This window comes from Haemorhous mexicanus, chromosome 2, assembly GCF_027477595.1.
Source record: "Haemorhous mexicanus isolate bHaeMex1 chromosome 2, bHaeMex1.pri, whole genome shotgun sequence".
Lineage (NCBI taxonomy): Eukaryota > Metazoa > Chordata > Aves > Passeriformes > Fringillidae > Haemorhous > Haemorhous mexicanus.
In genome coordinates, this window is record NC_082342.1 from 52,987,124 (window position 1) to 53,004,984 (window position 17,861).

Consider the following 17,861-nt stretch of genomic DNA (forward strand, 5'->3'; position numbering starts at 1 on the left):
GTCAGTGAAGAGCCTTTTCCTTAAGTCCAGTATGAACTTCCTCTGATGCAGCCTTCATTCCATCTCCTTGGGTCCTAATATGAGTGATGAGCTGCAACTGAAGGATAACTAAATATTAAAAAGAAAACAAACCAGGGTTTGTAAATTTACTATCAAGAAAGTTGACATAGCTGTACATATGCTCCTGTTTATACAAAAAACAGGACTAAAATGTACTAATGTATGTAAATTTCTGAAAGTGGGATACAAAGAAGATAGAGACTCTGTTACTTTGCAGTGGTGCCCAGTAATAGATCCAGAGGCAGTGTGCACACGCTGGAACACAAGAGGTTCGTTCTGAATGTTTTCACCATGACAGTGGTCAAGAACCAGCACAGGTTGCTCTGGGCTTTTGCAAGGTCACTGTCCTGGGAGATCCTCTAAAGCCATCTGGATGCATTCCTTGGCAAATGGGTTTTAGGCAGCCCTTCTTCAGCAGGGAGTTCCAACCTCAGCCATTCTGTGAAAATTCAACCCTATTCAATCCCATAGGGCTAAATAATTGTAAGGGATGAATAATTGTATTAGAAAAATTTACAGGAGTCAATATATTATTGGCAGAGAAGTTATATGTTGGTTAAATTTTGAGGTGGGTGTCAAAGGTAAGTTAAGACTTAAACATTAAAAGAATCTTAAGCTTTTTTTTTTTAAAGTGATCTTACTGATAGATCCATATATGACAGTAGGTGACTAGATTGTGAAACTGTTGCTGGTCCTTGTGGTCTTATAATGCACTTAGTTCACCTGGTTGTAATATGTCTTCATCTAATCTGTACTTTGTGATCAGTTATGGGTTCTTTCTCTGTCTTTGGGGACACAGTTCTCTTTTTCAGTCTGTTTTTCTGTCACAGTTATACAAAAAGCAAAATAAAATGTTTTAGCTGGGAAGAAAAGCTGAACTGATAGAAGCCATCTGGATAGACAACTTCTATTTGTAAAACACCCAGCTGAATGTGTTTTTGGTACTAAGATTGCTATATGCAGTTATATTACAAATGTCTGTTTATAATTCATGTCGATTAGGAGTGGATGCGCTATTGTGTAGAACAACATCCAACTTTGCAGTTGAATACCCATGCTTTTTTTAGGCCTTACAGTTCAATCTGTCCCACTAGCATTCTTTGTTTGCTCTTTAGTAATTCTGTATCAAATAATTTATAGGATGTAAATTTTGTATTTTTTTAACATTATATGCAAAGTTAGGAATGGAAGTGTATCTCATTTAGGTAAAGAAGTTCTGACTCATTACAAAAGCAACTTTGTATTGGTTGACCATTGTGAAGTTTTCCATAATGTCATTTTGCTTCTGTGGTAGCATACTAGTATTTTTTAAAATTTAATTTTAGTTGCTTATTTTATTTATTTTTAGTATTTTATTTTGTTTTTTTTTTAATATTCTTAGTGTTTGGGCTTTTTTTCCTTGGGGGGGACATTTGTTTAATTTTAATTCTTACCAAAAACCCCCAAAACAAAAAAAACAATGAAGTTTCATGGTAAGACTCAGTAAGGCACTTTTAGCCAAATAAATGGTACACTAAAATAATAACAAGTCTTGTTTCCTCCCAAGGGGCAACAGAGAGGTTAAACTTGATTTGTGCCTGATGTCTGTGTGTTGTAGTTGTCTCCTGCTTCCTGTTATGTTCTCCTTATTTTCTTCATGGCTTCCATGCCATTCTTGCATGGTTTTTTTTCTTGGCTTGTGTGAGTACTACTGCTGTTAATCATTTGAAATTATGTATTACAAGGTATCTGAGATTTGTGTCTGCTTTTTGAAAATAGTTAATATAAAGAAAAATAGTAATTCCTGCCTCTTTTCCCCCATTCTTTTCTAGCAGCTGGAGGAAGGAAACAAATAATTCCTGCCTTACTAAATCTTAAAGTAACTTCCCTGGTAAAAGACAGCTGTGTCAATATTACGACCATAAACCATTACGTCCATAATGTTGTGGAATTTTGATACCTAGGCTGGTTGTCAGTTCTTCTCTTCTTTTAGAGTATCAGCCTATGAACTTCCAGTGTTTCTGGTGATTCTGGAAAAAGAATGTTTTGTGGAGTTCATAGTCTGCTTTTCAAATGTACCATATGAAAGCAGGGGCTAATCTCTGCATATTGGTCAAGTCGTACAGTATTCTATTTGGATATTTTGTTTCAGATATTGACAAGAAAATAATTCTTAAATTTTAATTTAAAAACTAGAAGTCTGCCTCTCGTGATCAGTTTTTCCTCTTTGGGCTATTTGTCTTCGACACTTTGTCTTATGTGATTCATTTTCTTTGGGTGGGATCTCCTGGTATTTGTGTGATTTTTGGTGATTTCTGCCTCTTTCTACTCATCCTCCTGGCAGTCTCTTCTTGTCACATCTGTGCATGTGCTGTCCTCATGTAATAGACTTCATGGGCGCTTCTCCTAGTTTATACTATCTGGATGATAGGTGCTGGTGGCTGCACATAGTATTCCAAACTAGTTCTTGCCAGAACTTAAGATGGGTGTTAGCTGATGGAGTTTTGGGTTTGTGGGCATTGGTTTGTTTGTTTGTTTCCCAGAATGGGTGATGTTGGAAGGGACCTGGTCCAACCTCTCTGATCACAAGCAGGGCTGCCCTAGATCACATTGCACAGGATTGTGTCCAGATAGTGCTTGAGTATCTTCACTGAGGAGAGGAGGTTCTTGAATACCTTGTCCTAGAATTAATGCGAGTAGAAAAATCACCATGAGACTATAACCTAGACATTGGCCTCTCTTTAGACCTCTGTTGTTTTCCCCTCATAGCTGACTTTTTTTTCAAAGTTAGTGTGTATATTCTTGTTTAGATGTTCATATGCAGTCTTTATATTTGCAAACATTTCTGTTGCTCTAAACTTTCAATGTTTTACTGAGAGACAATATTATCCATCTCTGCATCCATCTGCCTATGATTTCCAATTTAATGCTTCCATAATAAATGATATCTGGTGCAAGGAATGTGTTTTGTCACAGATAAACCAAACATAAATTATTCCAGGGTAATATGATAAACCTGGAAGTTACATTTATCCCTGTTTTTGAAATTTTGACTTCAGTATGCAGATTTTTTCTTAAACTCTCAAAATATTACTGATATCAAACTAGTGCACCTCTAGTGGTAGTTTTTTTACCTTTTTTTTTTTTTTTGCTCTGCATTAGTAATGGGAGTGCTGCTTTTATTTCCTTGCAGCGTACCTTAATTTTTAAAGTTCATTTAAATTTTTTAAATTGAAGGGTACTGCACCATAATTGTTAAATACCTTTAAAAAACTTTGTGGTCCACACAGGTTCATGAATTCTTGGATGGTGTCCATGTGATTGCTTTGATTTGAAAATGTGGAGTTTGTAAGTGTATACACAGTAACTTCTGATTAAAGATATCTGTTACCAGTTGTCACAGGAAAGTTTTATCTGTCATTTCTCTGAAAATGGGTATTCAGTTGATTTTATAGGATACTTCAGTATCCTATGTAGGATGCTTCAGTAACTTCTTTCTTTTCAGTCATTACTATACAGCAGTACTTCCTTTTTGATTCTAGCTGCTGAAGTGCAATTTTTTTTTTTTTTTTGTTAAGCTTATTTACAGTGAATATCTCAGTTTGGCTTCAATTTTACCTTTATTTTTGTATTTCCTGGTCTCTGTGGTAGAACTGTCCTGTTTTGAGGGCTCTAATTACTACTTACAACTTCATTAAGTGGTTGTTGGAGTTCACTTAGTAGTATAAAAACGTTTCTTGCACCCCAGTCATGGGTACAAAAACTTAAAGCTTAATTTTGTTCCTTTGGCGTGGACATTGCTTGTGACCCCTCCCTGTTTGAGTTATGTACATCACCAAATCACTTCTGTTTGAACATTCTGAGGACTGGTCATAGTTTGTCTTAAGATTTTGTGTAGTATGCTTGAATAATGTGACCACCTAAGGAATGTTTTCCCTAGCACTTGGCTAACTGACAAATATATTGCAGATGTCTATTTTATTAAAATCATATTTAGTCAGCCTACACTCTTCTTTCTCTGTCAGATTCTTTTACTATTGCCTTCCAGTTTTTATCTCTTTGTAATTTCTTTTCCTGCAGCCATACACAGAAATAAACCATTTTAATTCTTACAGTCCCTTTTAGTTAGTCGTGAGTAGAAGTGTGAAAGCAGAGATCTCACAATAATAAGTCAGTTTTATTTTTCCTTAGGTTGTTGAATGGTTTAGTGGTGAATTCTTTTATATAGTTTCTGATTTTTTTTTTTAATCTGAATGTGTTTCAGTGAAAATGCTGTTTCATAAAGGGCATAAAAAAGGGGCAGTTTTATTAAAAGACAAATGACAACAGTAACATCTGGAAAAATGCTGAAACTTAAAGTTGGGTCACTTATATTTTGTGGAAGCTGCAAGTGTCTGCAACACCACTGGAGAGAGCTGTATGCTGAGATAAGTTGGTACTGAATACTTTTTACTTGCTAAATCTTTGGGAGGCTTTCTTTAATGAAGTTTGAAAAAAAACTTATCAGTGGAAGTGAGGGCTTGCCTGGGATCATTTGCTAACTTATTGCAACTCTGTTTAAGTTGCTTGAGGCCCTTAGTGTGCATGTGCTGATTTTGGTTTCATGTGTTAATCTTTTCTTCTTTGTTCTTTTCTGAATCCTCGAAATCCACTCTACATTGTGATGATGTTTCTTCTTGCACATCTCTTCTTCTCTGATGTTTCTTCTCTGCACATCTTTTAATTTTCCAAAGTTAATGTGTTAATAAAGAAACTTAATGTACTTCGCTGCATTTTCTGGTGTAAGTTTGAAAAAAGTATTTCCTAATTTAAACAGGTTATTACTTATGTATGACTGTCAGAGGACTGCCATTAATGGCATTCTGGAGTGAAACCCAACACTTTTTATGTCATTTGTAGGACTGAGAGTTACTTTTACCTTATAATTTGGGTCTTCATTCCAGAAGACATTTAATTAGTGGCTTCTGTAAATTCTTCCTGTAACAGTCCTTACTATGCTGCCTTACAGAAATGGGAAGCTAACATTTTGTTGATATGGATAATACTAGTATCTTGATTTAATGATAGTTAAGTAAACAGTATAACATGATACATTTCTAAAAGAGAATGGAAAGTATTAGTCTAGGCATTATACCTGAATAAGTATGAAGAATAACCTGGATTTATGTAAGCACCTTTGGTCCAACACACTAAAGTTTTCTATTTATTCAACAGCAAAAACAATTAATTTCAGCTTACCAAATTTCAGCTTGGAGTGGCTTTTTATAGACAAGTTATAACTCCCTAGCAGTAGATACATTATGGAAATAGGTTTAGTTTAGGGGCAGTTGGATAATGCAAGTCTCTAACACCAAAGCCACTTCTCACCTTGATCAATTGCTGTCAATCAGCTGTATGCCAGCAGGAATTTACCAGGATGTAAAGAATTGCTGTAAATAACTTAAATTGTTATGTTGTTTGTGTTTTATTAATAATACTAATAAAGTAGAAAGATGCCTGCCTCTTCCACTTGCAAAAGTTGCTGAGTAATCTCTTAATGATATCTTGTTACATCTTTTGTGGAAATTACATCTTGACAAATTTTTTCATCCGTCCTGTGTTGTTGAAACAAAGTGATCTTCAAGCATTTGTCACGGTTTATATTAATTCATGCAAGGATGCTACACACTGAGGGTGCAGAAATAAAAATTGCATAAAAATAATAAAAAGAAATTACAAACTGCGTGTTGAAAAAGGAATAGAGCTTTGGAGTGAAGTCTGTAATGTGATTTATGAGATGGAAAAGATTTTGCTTCCTTGCAATATCCCATGAGACAATTTAGAAAAATGTTTTTGGGTCTTCTAAACTGTTTTTGGATTGTTGATGGAATGGCCTCTGACAGTGAGAGGCCACTGGTCATCCTGCTTGGTTGTAGAGAAAGTGTTGATGAATATTTGCCAATCTTTTTTTTTTGCTACACTTTCTTGTTAGGATGTGTATATTTAGTTCTTTACACATTCAAATTTTTTTCCATGTGAACCACTTACTAAATTCACTTGAGCTTCTAATACCTTTGTGAATGTGAAGAAAGTGTTATTTTTGCCAGCATATTAAAAAATGTCTTGCAAACATAGATTTAAAAGTATATGTATTAGCCTACATAAATTTGATGTGTACTTTTTTAGGTTTTATATACATTATTTAAAAATTATCTCAAGAATAGCTGTAATTATGTATATTCAGTGAAAGTTCTGAAAAATAATGATGATAGAATTTGCTTAGTTGATCACTGTTTCTGGAGATCTTTTAAGTCCTTATGTTTGGATTCTGGATTTTTAAGAGGAAGCAACAGTAAGGCAGGAGACAGACTTGCGAGGAATATAGGGATGATTTGCTAAAGTTTTCTTCATCACTTGGGTAAGACTTCTATCTGGAGGATGAGGATTTAAACACATGTATAGGTCTCTGGAAAGTCACTGTTGACACATGATGTCTTCATGTTTTTTAAGGCACAGTTTGTTTAATGATTAGCACAGTTAATTAAATCACCATAGGCAATGAAAACTGTCAGCCAAACAAAATACAATTAAATGGAGTGGGGTTTAAGTCCTCCAGTTAGATCATTGACTTAACATCTTCTCATGATATTTATTGACCTTTGAAGTGTATTTGCATAGATACTTAATATACAAGATATCAATCCATGCTTTATTTGCATAATCACAGTCTGTATTTTAAAGTATTGAGCAAATTAGTATATGTGAAGTTAAGCTATTCATAAAGTTATCTACTATATAGAAAACATTTATGAATGTTTTAGCAATATAATGGCCAGTAGACTTAGCTGGAACTGAGTAGCTGTTGGATGCTACTGATTATGTACAGAACTCATGTGTAGTTTATTTATTTGAGCTTGACCAATTTTGGCAGTGGTGCTTATTACTAATTAACTCTGTTCAGATTAATTGATTGTTCCCATTTGTGGTCTGGCTGTTAGTCATAATTTTACATTAAATATGATCTTCTGATTTTTGTCACAAGAGGTGAATGACTTTTTAATCCATCCTGATCTAATGCCCAATAGATGTAACTTCTGCTTTTGGGTTTTTTTCCATGCTTTAGTTTTCCTGTTGTCATTGTACAAAGGGTATGTGTTTTGTCATCTTTCTTTCTTTTGTCTGTAGTAGTTTCTTCCACCCCACCTCCCTTATAACTTAGTTTTTAAATTGTCGTGCTATTTTGTACATAATATTTTTCAATATACTTCTGAAGACTGGCTCTCGGTTCCTGACTTTAGGTCTTTGAGAATTACAATTGCAGTGGTGCTTCTGTGTTGAAACAAGCAGTTCCTGGACATCTTAAGTCCTACTGTATCATCTTCATGTGTACAAAGAGTGGGGTTTGTATCTTAAATGCTCTACTAGCTAAACATTTATTTATTTTCTTCATCATTTTTGAAGACTTAGCTTACAGTACTGTTTAACATTACTGAAAAAACCAAAGTCTGATTGAAACATGATTTTTATTCCTATTTGTTAGGACTGGAATTTGTTATATATTTGTTCAAGTTTCTTGTGACATCTATTTCCCTTCTTTATCTTCATATAACAGCAGAAACAGGGCACATGTTAAAGTTTAGTTTATGTGCTGGGATTCTGCGTGGTGCAAAGCATTTCATGGTCTGAATTGTTTTCTTGCCTTAAAAAAGGCATCCATGTGAACATTTTCCTTTTTCATAGGATCATAAAGGTTGGAAAAGACCTCTAAGACCATTGAGTCCAACTGTTAACCGTAACTACTGTGTTCTCCACTAAACCACGTCCCCAAGAGCTGCATCCACATACGTTTTGAACACTGCAAGGGATGGTGATTCTCACAACTTCCCTGGGATGCTTGTTTCAATGCCTGGCCGCTCTTCTAGTGAAGAAATTTTCCCTAATGTCAAATCTGAACCTTCCCTAGTGCCATTTGAGGTCATTTCCTCTTGTGTTGTCATAGATTACCTGGAAGAAAAGACCAATCCCTACATTACCACACCTTTTTTCAGGTAGTTTTTGAGAGCAGTAAGGTCCCCCCTGAGTCTCCTCTTCTCCAGGCTAAACAACCAGAGCTCCCTCAGCCTCCTCTTGTAAGACTTGTGCTCTTTCCCTTCTGATGGTGTATATGGAATAATACTGGGTTTTTGGAAACATGGTGGAGAACTTCTAAAATATCATTTGTTAAAAAAAAAAAATAGAAACTGTCAGCTGAGTCTGTTGAATCTCAAAGACGGTTTAAAAGAATTTCCTTCTTTCAAAATGCTTGTCATCTTAGACTGTTTTGCAATACACTGAATCTATTAAAATGAATTTTAAAAGCTTTTTGAAAGTCAGTCATTGAATATCACATCACTGGGTTATGGATTTTCATTTTCAACATGCTGTACATATAGCTGGCCTTGAGGCTGTTGTTCTTAGCTGTTACTGTCTTCTTTTTCCATGACAGAAGTTCACTGAAACAGCGGATGTATCTAATGTGAAATCACAGACTTGCATTTGGTTAGAGTCACCAAAACACCTCCCCCACCCCCACTTCCCTGCCCCTGAATAAAATCCTAGATTCTACTAAGTGTTGAACACAGATTATTTTGATAAAGCTAGGTATGCACAGTTTTATTGGCAGTCCAGAAGAACAGGAACTTCTAGCAGTGGAATGTAATGAAGTTTTACTTAGGTCATTGAAGTTCTAACTGTTGTACAAGTTTGCTTAGCATTAAATTTTCTTTTTCTTTTTTTTTTTTTTTTTTGAATGATAGGTTTTGTTTCCTGCTGTTTCTTTTGAATGGTTTTTGTTTCTCTCAGTATTAGAAGCTTTATAATTCTTTATCCTTTATGTTCTATTTCTTAGAACCTTTTTAGAATTACTTTTGACCCTGTAAGACTAGGTGTATTAATTCTCTAGAAAGAGAAGTCCTGTTTATTTTTTTTCTGTACTTCTGAGAGGGATAAGCTGTGTACATCCCTGTGTGTAACCTTGGCTGGCTGTTAGGTGCTAACACTGCTGCTCGCTCACTCTTCTTGCCTAATGGAACAGGGAAGGAAGTAAGAAAAATGCTCATGGGTCAAGATAAATGCAGGGAGATTGCTTTCATTCTTCACTAACCTTGGTGGCTGCAGGTTTTTCACACATTTCTTCCTAGTAACAGCTATGCAGCATTTTTTGTCAGTTCTTAAATGCGTTATCACAGAGGCACTGCCAGCATCGCTGATGGCTCAACTTTGGCAAGGGATGAGTCCATTTTGGAGCTGTCTGGAGCTGGCTCTGTTATGGGAGCAGCCCCGTGTCTCTTCCCACAGGGGCTATGCCTTCAGCCCCCCCCCACTACCAAAATCTTGCCATATAATCACAGTACAGATGTTCAGTTTCATCCAGACCTTGGATGCCGTTGTAGCTTAAAAGCTTGGTTTCATGGCCGTTGGACATATTGGCTGCACAGCTGAACTTGACTGTAATGTATGAGTTTCAGTCTTTGAATTATTTCAAAATGTGCTCCAAATGGGACTACATTATCATGTTCTAATCAAGTTTCCACTGCATTTGATCTGATCTGACAGCTATCCACCACTGGAAAATGGAGTTTTGTTCCCCCATTCCCTTAGTTCCTGTTCTTTCCCTTGAGTTAGCTTTGATGCTTGTCACACGCTTTTCAAAAACAATTAGGCTTGTTTTTTGAGTTGGTGAGTTTGATTGTTCCAGCAAAGCATCTGATGCTTTTACACATTCTCATATTCAGGCGAGCAAGGCTCCCTTCTGCTGTGATGAGCTGTTAAAATGAATTTAGGTGTAATATATAACATCATCCCATATGAAAGGTAGAGTGTAACATTATGTCCTATGGCAAGAAGAGTGAACTTCATTACAGTTTCTCTGTGCTTTTGAGGAGTCCTAGACTTGACATGGACTTGTCATGGCAGTGTGTTTAAGAAATATAACGGGGATAAAAGTGGCATCATTTTTTGTATTAGAAAAAGTTACTTCAATGAGCTTTGTTTCCTCCCAGCTTTGACATTGTCAATTTTTACTACTACTGCATGCACATGGCACTGTTTCGCTGCTGGGTGCATGTAGGTGCAGAAAAGATGACAGAAACTGAGTTGACTTTCGTGTATCTGTTGAAGTACATTGCATATCATGCCTGTTGAATGAAATCTGATTATGTTCATTCTATTCATGTTTTCCCTATTTACAAAAATAAAATTTATTGTGCTGTATGAGTTCATTGAAAAAAAAAATTAAAAGCCAATGCTAACTTTTTGTTTGGTAAAAGATTTGGTGAAGATGAAGCAAAATCTGTAACTTTGGTTGTTTTCATGAAATATGAACTGAAGAATACAAATCCTGATACTTGGGATTCACAGTTCAGAACAGTCATGACTGCTAGAAGTAGATCATACTTTTAGCTAAATAAATAAAAATACCAAGACAATGACAAAGAAATTTGGTTCATTTGTTACATTCTTCATTTTTAACTGCCCTGGTACAGTCTTTTTCTAATATCCTGATTGTTCCCACACATGCCATCCAGATTTTTTCACCACCTTTTGTATTGATTGCTTTTATGTAAGTAAAGATTTCAGTTCAGCTTCTTTCTCTAAAGCAATGAAACTCTGCATAACTTAGAGTGGATTACATGGTAGTTTTCATTTGCATCCATTTAAAAGGACTGAGAAACCAAGTAACTGAGTTGTGTTTCTAGTTAGAGTTTATGAAGAAGATACCATTGCATATCTGCAGTCTTTCACTTGAAAACTTGGCTTTAATGGCATAGAGGAAAGAATTGTATTTGGTCTGCTCTGTTTCTGTCTCTAATTTCATTCTCTATTTGCTGCTTGCCTGGCAATATTGGGGAGTTAGAACTGATGGTGTGTAACAATTAACAGCACTGGTGTTTAGGCATTTTGGAAAATTGGGTTTTCCGAAAGAGTAAAAATGAACAAAAAGTCCAGTTCAGATGTCTGAACACCCAAGCTCGCTAGGATGTATTATTACCAAGAGGTGGAAACAGATCATACAGTACAGTAAGATTCTTGGTTGTGTCTTGTTAGTGTGACGATCAATGCCATTCTGAAATGAGGAGTTTTAGCTTTTTTCTGATGTGTACTTCTTGAAAGCTTTGGTGTGTCATAGGACAATCTACCTGGATATCAAAACTGTTGCCGTCGCCCACAGTATGGATTACTTTAACCAGTGGAAGTATTTTGACTTTTTTTGTGTTTGTATGGATTTGTTGGTATATTCCTAGTTGGATTTTGTTTGTCAAATGGGACAGATATGGTAAAGCATGAACTAGTTAAACAGCATTGTCTTGTTAATTTCTTTCCACAGTTTTAAAACCGTGAAATCATGGCTCATTCAAAGACGAGAGCCAATGATGGAAAAATCACATATCCTCCAGGAGTCAAAGAAATCTCTGATAAAATATCTAAAGAAGAGATGGTGAGAAGGCTAAAGGTTAGTAAAGCAACTAATTGCTTGCAGATTACAGTTTCTTGTAAAAGATGTTCAGGAATCCTATTGCTATATTTTATATCTGGAAGGGGTTTTTTTCCCCCTTTGGGCTTTACCTTTTCTATGCATAGAAGGAGAAAATTGTTTGCTCTTGTGCCTTCTGTTCTACCACTTTCTTGAAATGGTTTATTCAGAAAAGGTTTAAATGCATTTAAAAATCACAAATAGAAATGAACTGCCTTAATTTAAAATGCTACTTAAATTTTATTTTGGCTACTATGCTAAGCCAGTACTTTCATTGTTTTCCAGTATTTTCCTCTCTAAAAGAGAGTAATAATTTTGGAAATAATTTGGATACCTCTCAATACGTTCTTTTTATGCCTTCATGCCCTTTGGTTTGTTTATAAAAACTATTATTCTCATTGTTTTAGCCTGTATCATGATGAAGGTAATTTTTGTTATACTTAAATATATATACTTTGACTATACTTACAGTCTTTGAAGTATTTCTGTCTTGAATTTCTTGATCATTTTATTTGGCCTAAGCGTACAGGAAAGCTGGACAGATTTGGAGGCTAATTTTGTTACTACAGTTCTGTATCTATCTATGTACTCTCACAAAAAGGCAGGCCTGTATTGTGCAGAAGGAGTGCCTGCAGCTTGGGCTTGCCCTGTGAAGCAGGGGGAAACAGATGTGGGATGGGAACCTTAAGTATTCTAACAGATGAAAGAGCTTAATTTGGAGTTTTCTGAAGGAGTAGTTTTAAGTCAGTTGGAACTATGGGTAAATGAACAAAAACCAATAAAATTCCAAAACAGGAGGGTTGCTTCTTGTCTTCCCCCCAGTAACCTGTCTAGGCTTTGGGATTTTGATTGGTGGACTAAAGTGAGTATATTGCATTCTATGGTACTGAATAAAAGACAACATTTATAATTTTACATATTAATGATTCCTAAGAGAAGGAATTCTTTGTTAGCACTTGCCTATTTTTTTCAGCTTGTGGAAATGGCAGCACCACAGCTCTTACTATTCCTTTTTCTCCTGTAGCTTAATTTCATTTCTGGCCTTGAATGTCTAGTCCTTTCTGTCATCTTGATCTGTCTCACAGAATAAGAGGACCTTGTAAGATGTCTTGTGTTTCTTGTTGGTTGTTTATTCTGGCTGTGAATTCACTGGTGCTCAGGCAGGATAAAAACTGAAGTATTTCTTTTATAAGAGGTTGGATGATCCTTGCTACACCACAAATGTAGAGAACTTCAGTATAAACACAGTTGCAGGTGCTAAAGAACAGTAGTTGATAAGTAAGTGAACTATTAGCCTCTTGATTTCTCTGACTGCCAAATTCATGCAATTATTAGGGGAAAAGCACTTTTCTGTGCCAAAGGAGACATTCTGCTGTTTGTTGATAATGATATATTAATATAAATGCAAATTATTGAGAAATCTGAGAATAGAATGGAAAATATGCAGAGTGAATTTCTGTATTAGCATAACTTATATTGGACATATGATGCATTTTGAATTGATGCCCTCTTGAAGTTTATAATAGATTTGGAAATGAGATAGAAACTAAATGGTGACAGTTGTGAACTAGCACTGAAGAGAGAAAGAAGGTGATAAACTCTTGGAGATGATGAATAGTGTGAGAAAAGCATTTTTCAACAGTTTCTTTAATACACAAGAACCAAGTCATCATCTAATGAAATATTAATTTTAGACCAGCAGTCTAATAATACACTTTTCTGTCAGTTTCATACAAGTAGATTCCAAAGCTTGTTTCTGTGGAATGATGTAGTAAAAACTGAATGGGTTAAGAAATATTTGCCACATCTGGAAGATGAAGCTCCAGGAGTATAAATTGTGGTGGTCTGGGTGTGATTTCAGGCTCTGGAGTCCTCTAACTTACTGCTTTGCAGGAACCTAGAAAACCATGCTAGGAAAACTAGCTTGTTTTCCTTTGTTTTTCCTTAAACACTATGATGGATTGCTCTGCAGACAGGATGACTGATCTTTGTTGTCCTGATTTGTACAGATGTTCATGTTATCAGGGAGAAAACATGAAAGGTTTATTTCCAGAGTAGAAAAAACCCATAGTTGTTGCAAGAAGTATGAAAAGACTACTTTTCATGGAAATGAAAACAGGTCTGACTTGTAAATTAATTAGTGTGTAAGGGCACCAGTGCACTTCAGGTGGTTCATCTTGTGCCTGACTGGGGAGGACTTTATTTTTCTTACAATGGAAGTTGTGTCTGCCTAAGCTGCTGATCTTCTGTGCCTTTTTGTAAAGGATTCTCATATGTTTGAAAACTTCACAGCTTCTGTGATCCTAATTACGCAGATGTTTGGAATATTTTGAGTTGGGCTTGTTGCTCCCTGACCAGTTATAGTAAATTTTTTGGAGGGGAAAAAAACCCCAACCAAACAACACACTACAGCAAAGTATTTTGCAGTGTTATAGGATTCTGGGACTTTACGTTATAATTCTTTGAATATATCTCTTCTTGCACTGAAGAAATAGATGGGAGCTTTAGCTTTAATTCTCAGGATTGTGTAATTAAGGCTGTAGTACAATTTTGTTAATTTTACAAGAGCGGAACTCTTTAAAATAACTCTGCCTATGTGAGTCAGATAAGGAATTACTTAGTTTCGTCAATAAATTTCTCTCCTTCACAAAGTTTTTCAAATGTAAGAATTCTCACCAACTAACAGTTACTAAATATAGCTTTTCCTGCTTTTGTTTTATTCAGCATGTTAAATATTTGGTGTCCCAGACTCCTTTTTTCTTCCATGACTTTATGGATCCTCATAATCCTAGTGGTCATTTTAGTCTTGTTGGACAACATCCTTGCTGCTGAGCTTCCTGGATTTATATGTGCATTTGCTGAAAGTGTGGGCTCTGCTTCTGCTCTTTCCTCAGAGCAGAAATAGGCAAAAACCGGAAACTGAAAGAGAATACGAGGAAAAAATTGTCACTGAATAGTTGAGAGAGAAACAAATATTTTTAATAAAGTTTTGCCTTTTTCTTAATTTTTAAATGAATAGCTGCAACAGTGAATGCTGTTGCACTTCTTCAATTGTCAAACTCAAAAAGATTTGGGAAGTTTACAACTAGACTTTCAGTATTTCTGCTGAAACTGTGCGTTGGTTCAGTTGATAGAGGACTTGGCCAGGTATTTCCTGTGCCCTGAAAAATGAAAACACTGGTGCTCAAGTAAGTACTACTGCATAGCTAATAATGCTTCTGAGAGAAGCAGAAAACCAGAAAAGTAATTATTAGTAAGGATTCTGTTACACAAAGTATTTCATTTTATGTATTGATGTGTGTGTCTGTCTATTTAGATGGTTGTGAAAACTTTCATGGATATGGACCAGGACTCTGAAGAAGAAAAGGAGCTCTACCTAAATCTTGCTTTACATCTTGCTTCAGATTTTTTCCTCAAACATCCTGATAAGGATGTACGTTTGTTGGTAGCATGTTGTCTTGCTGATATTTTCAGAATTTATGCCCCTGAAGCTCCATACACCTCACCGGATAAACTGAAGGTAAATAAAACTAATCTCTTTTTCCACAGCAGGTTTTTACACTCAATGATTAATATAATTGGTCATGACTGCTTTTTTCCTCCTTTTATTTCTGGTACAGCCTAAACAGTTCAAAGCTTTCACTTGATTTTGGGATGGGATTGGTCAAGTCAGTTGTCCATGACACAAAGGGCTATACAGTACATATTCCAATAACTTGCAGAGTTTTGGATTTGTATTGAAAATAATTATTTTATTGAACTGTTTTTGGGATTTGCAGGTTACTTTACTTAAGAAATATTGATTATATGTATAGCTTTTATCAAAATCTCTTGCAAGATAACTAATACCTTTACTTGGGAAAATACCCCTGCATCTCCAATTAAACTACCAAGTGGCAGGTACTTGTATATTTATAGATGCTATAAAGGTGCTATTGAAACAAAGATAAAGTACTTTTGTACAGAGTTAAATGATATTTGATGTGACTTGGAAAATTCTGTAATTACAAACATCACTGATCCCACTAGATGGAGATGGTTGATAGAGAAATGTCAGGTTTGAAAAGGAAGTACAGATCTGACTAATTTGTTCCAGAAGGAAATAAACTTTATATTATTTTGTTGGTTCTTTTACTTTTCAAAGTAGAAATCTAACTTAGTTCCCAGCTCTCAAAATCAAACTGTTTTCCTTGTGCAGTCAGAATCTAGAGTAATGAACTGAGTTTTGGGGGAAATTTACCAAAACAGGTGAAAGTAACACTGAAAAATGCCTGCTTTTTCATCTCCTTGATTTAGAAATGTGTGTGGTCTTTTTTGCTTAGTCTGGTTTGGTCTTTGTTTATTCCACAGTAGGATAAAAAGATGGTTGTGGTGGATGGTCTATCTATTTTCACTTAAGAGGAAATCACTCAATTTCTCATCTAATGGTTTTGCCAGCAGTGCTTCCTTATTAGGGAAACTGTGCAGTTTCAACTGCTGTAGTACATCTTTTGTTAACAGATATACTGGAGAGATATCTAGAGATTTTTCTTAGTTCTGTTTTCTTAATTCTGAATTAGTGTGTAATCAGAGGTACAACATCTACTTCCTGTACTTATTGATTGCACCATCTTCAACTAGAGATAAATATTAGCTTTCTCTACTGTGCTATATTTAAGTCTGGTTTTCAGGTGTCCTGATTTCTATTTCAGTTTTTAGTAGATGTTTTCATTTGCTTGTTAGGCTAAGAGCTTTTAATTTCTCTCTTTCTGAGTTGGGCTAACTAAGTTCCTGCTTAGAGTATTTGATCTACCAAATGCTATTAAGCTTCACATTTCGTAGTGTACACTATTGGAAGGTTTACAGTACTGATCTCATACCTGAAGTATCAGAGTACTACAGTCACTGCTTGGACAGAACTTGGAATGGATGAGGGACTCCCACTGCCAGCATTGAGTTCTGTAATCTGTGTGGATTTCAGAATTCAGTTTCTTGATGCAGTTTTTTAAACATATTTTAAGAAATAAAGACAAGCCAAACAACAGGGACCCTTGCCTAGGGCTGCTGGGGTAGGTTTCTTGCAAACCTGTTTCTTCTGAACTCAGCTTTTGTGGTTGCAGGACAAGCTCTGATAGAAATGTCGAAGAGTTCCCTCCACTTTATGACAGAGGTAAGAGGAAGAATGCTTCCTCTTGGGTTATATCTTGGCACTATTTTTACCCAGTATTAATATAAAATCCATACTGCAGCTGAGTCTGTTCTTGTATGTTTAAAAGCAAAGTTAAAAATGGCAAAGGGGAGTGCTGAAAAGACTTAATTTTTTGAGAGGAAAAGACTCGAATCATAAGTTTTTGCCCTTGCTTCAGATTCAGTGGATCTCTTTGTAACTTACATATTGTGCAAGTGAGATGCTGAGGAAAGGAATAAGAATCTCAGCTTTTCCTCTTTTATGTGTATCATCAGTGTAAATCTTACATTCCTTGCTGATCATTGAAAGAAGGTTGATAACAGCGATGGAAAATGCCATGAGTAGAATAAAAACAGAGCTGGAGTATGTTTGCTCTGCTGGGATCTTGAAACTTCTAACTTTGAGCCCTCCTCAGTCCGTGTAAAGCCTAGAGCCCAAATCTAATTTTTTGGTGGGAAGATAATATAATCATTTATATGTGTCAGTTGAAAATGATGTAAGCAGAAGGACTGTCTACCTGTCTCGGCTGAAATGTAGATGTTAAAAAGGGTAGCAGAACTTCAGTTATCGGAAGGCATTCTCTGGTGAGAGCCATGACTGATGATTACTGAAGCCATTATGTCGTTAATTGGCATCATGACAGCAATCCACAAAACAAACCAAAAAACCCCAAACCAAACAAAAAAAACCCAAAGTAAAACAAAACAAAAACTAAAACAACAACAAAAACCCAAAACAAACAAACAAAATCCCTAAGTTTGAAGTGTGAGCACTTTTGTTTCTGAAGTCTGGATCCTAATGCAGACTTGCTTTATGCAGTCTCATATGAAAACCTATTTTCCAGTTGTGAAATTATTGCAATTTTTTGGCTGCAGCCAAAGTTTATTTTAGCCTGTGTTTTGAATTTATAAATGCCTATGTTCAAGTCATATGTTATGTGTGCTTAAAAAAGGTAAAAATGTTTGGTCATAGTATGTGAGATATTAAAAATTAGTGAGTACTGAATTTAGTCTGTGTTGCTTTTAGTCTGTGTTCTGAATTTAGTCTGTGTTGCTTTCTTTAAATAGGAATAGGAAAAAATATTTTAAGACTAAATGCGTACTTTTTAAAACCGTGCTGTTATTTGAAGCAGTCAGGTGTTGGACTTATTGTGCATATATCCTA

General features: G+C 35.6%; 1 protein-coding gene across 3 annotated transcripts in view; it reads left to right on the forward strand.

Annotated features, from left to right (window-relative positions):
- The window catches only part of PDS5B (PDS5 cohesin associated factor B), a 101,165-nt gene that overhangs the window by 8,641 nt on the left and 74,663 nt on the right, over positions 1 to 17,861 (forward strand). For all 3 annotated transcript variants that reach the window (XM_059838849.1, XM_059838851.1, XM_059838850.1), the window contains exons 2-3: positions 11,384 to 11,509; positions 14,847 to 15,050. In XM_059838849.1, the coding sequence (XP_059694832.1) occupies positions 11,402 to 11,509; positions 14,847 to 15,050 (312 nt within the window). In that variant the 5' untranslated portion in view covers positions 11,384 to 11,401. The remainder of the gene's footprint in view (positions 1 to 11,383; positions 11,510 to 14,846; positions 15,051 to 17,861) is intronic.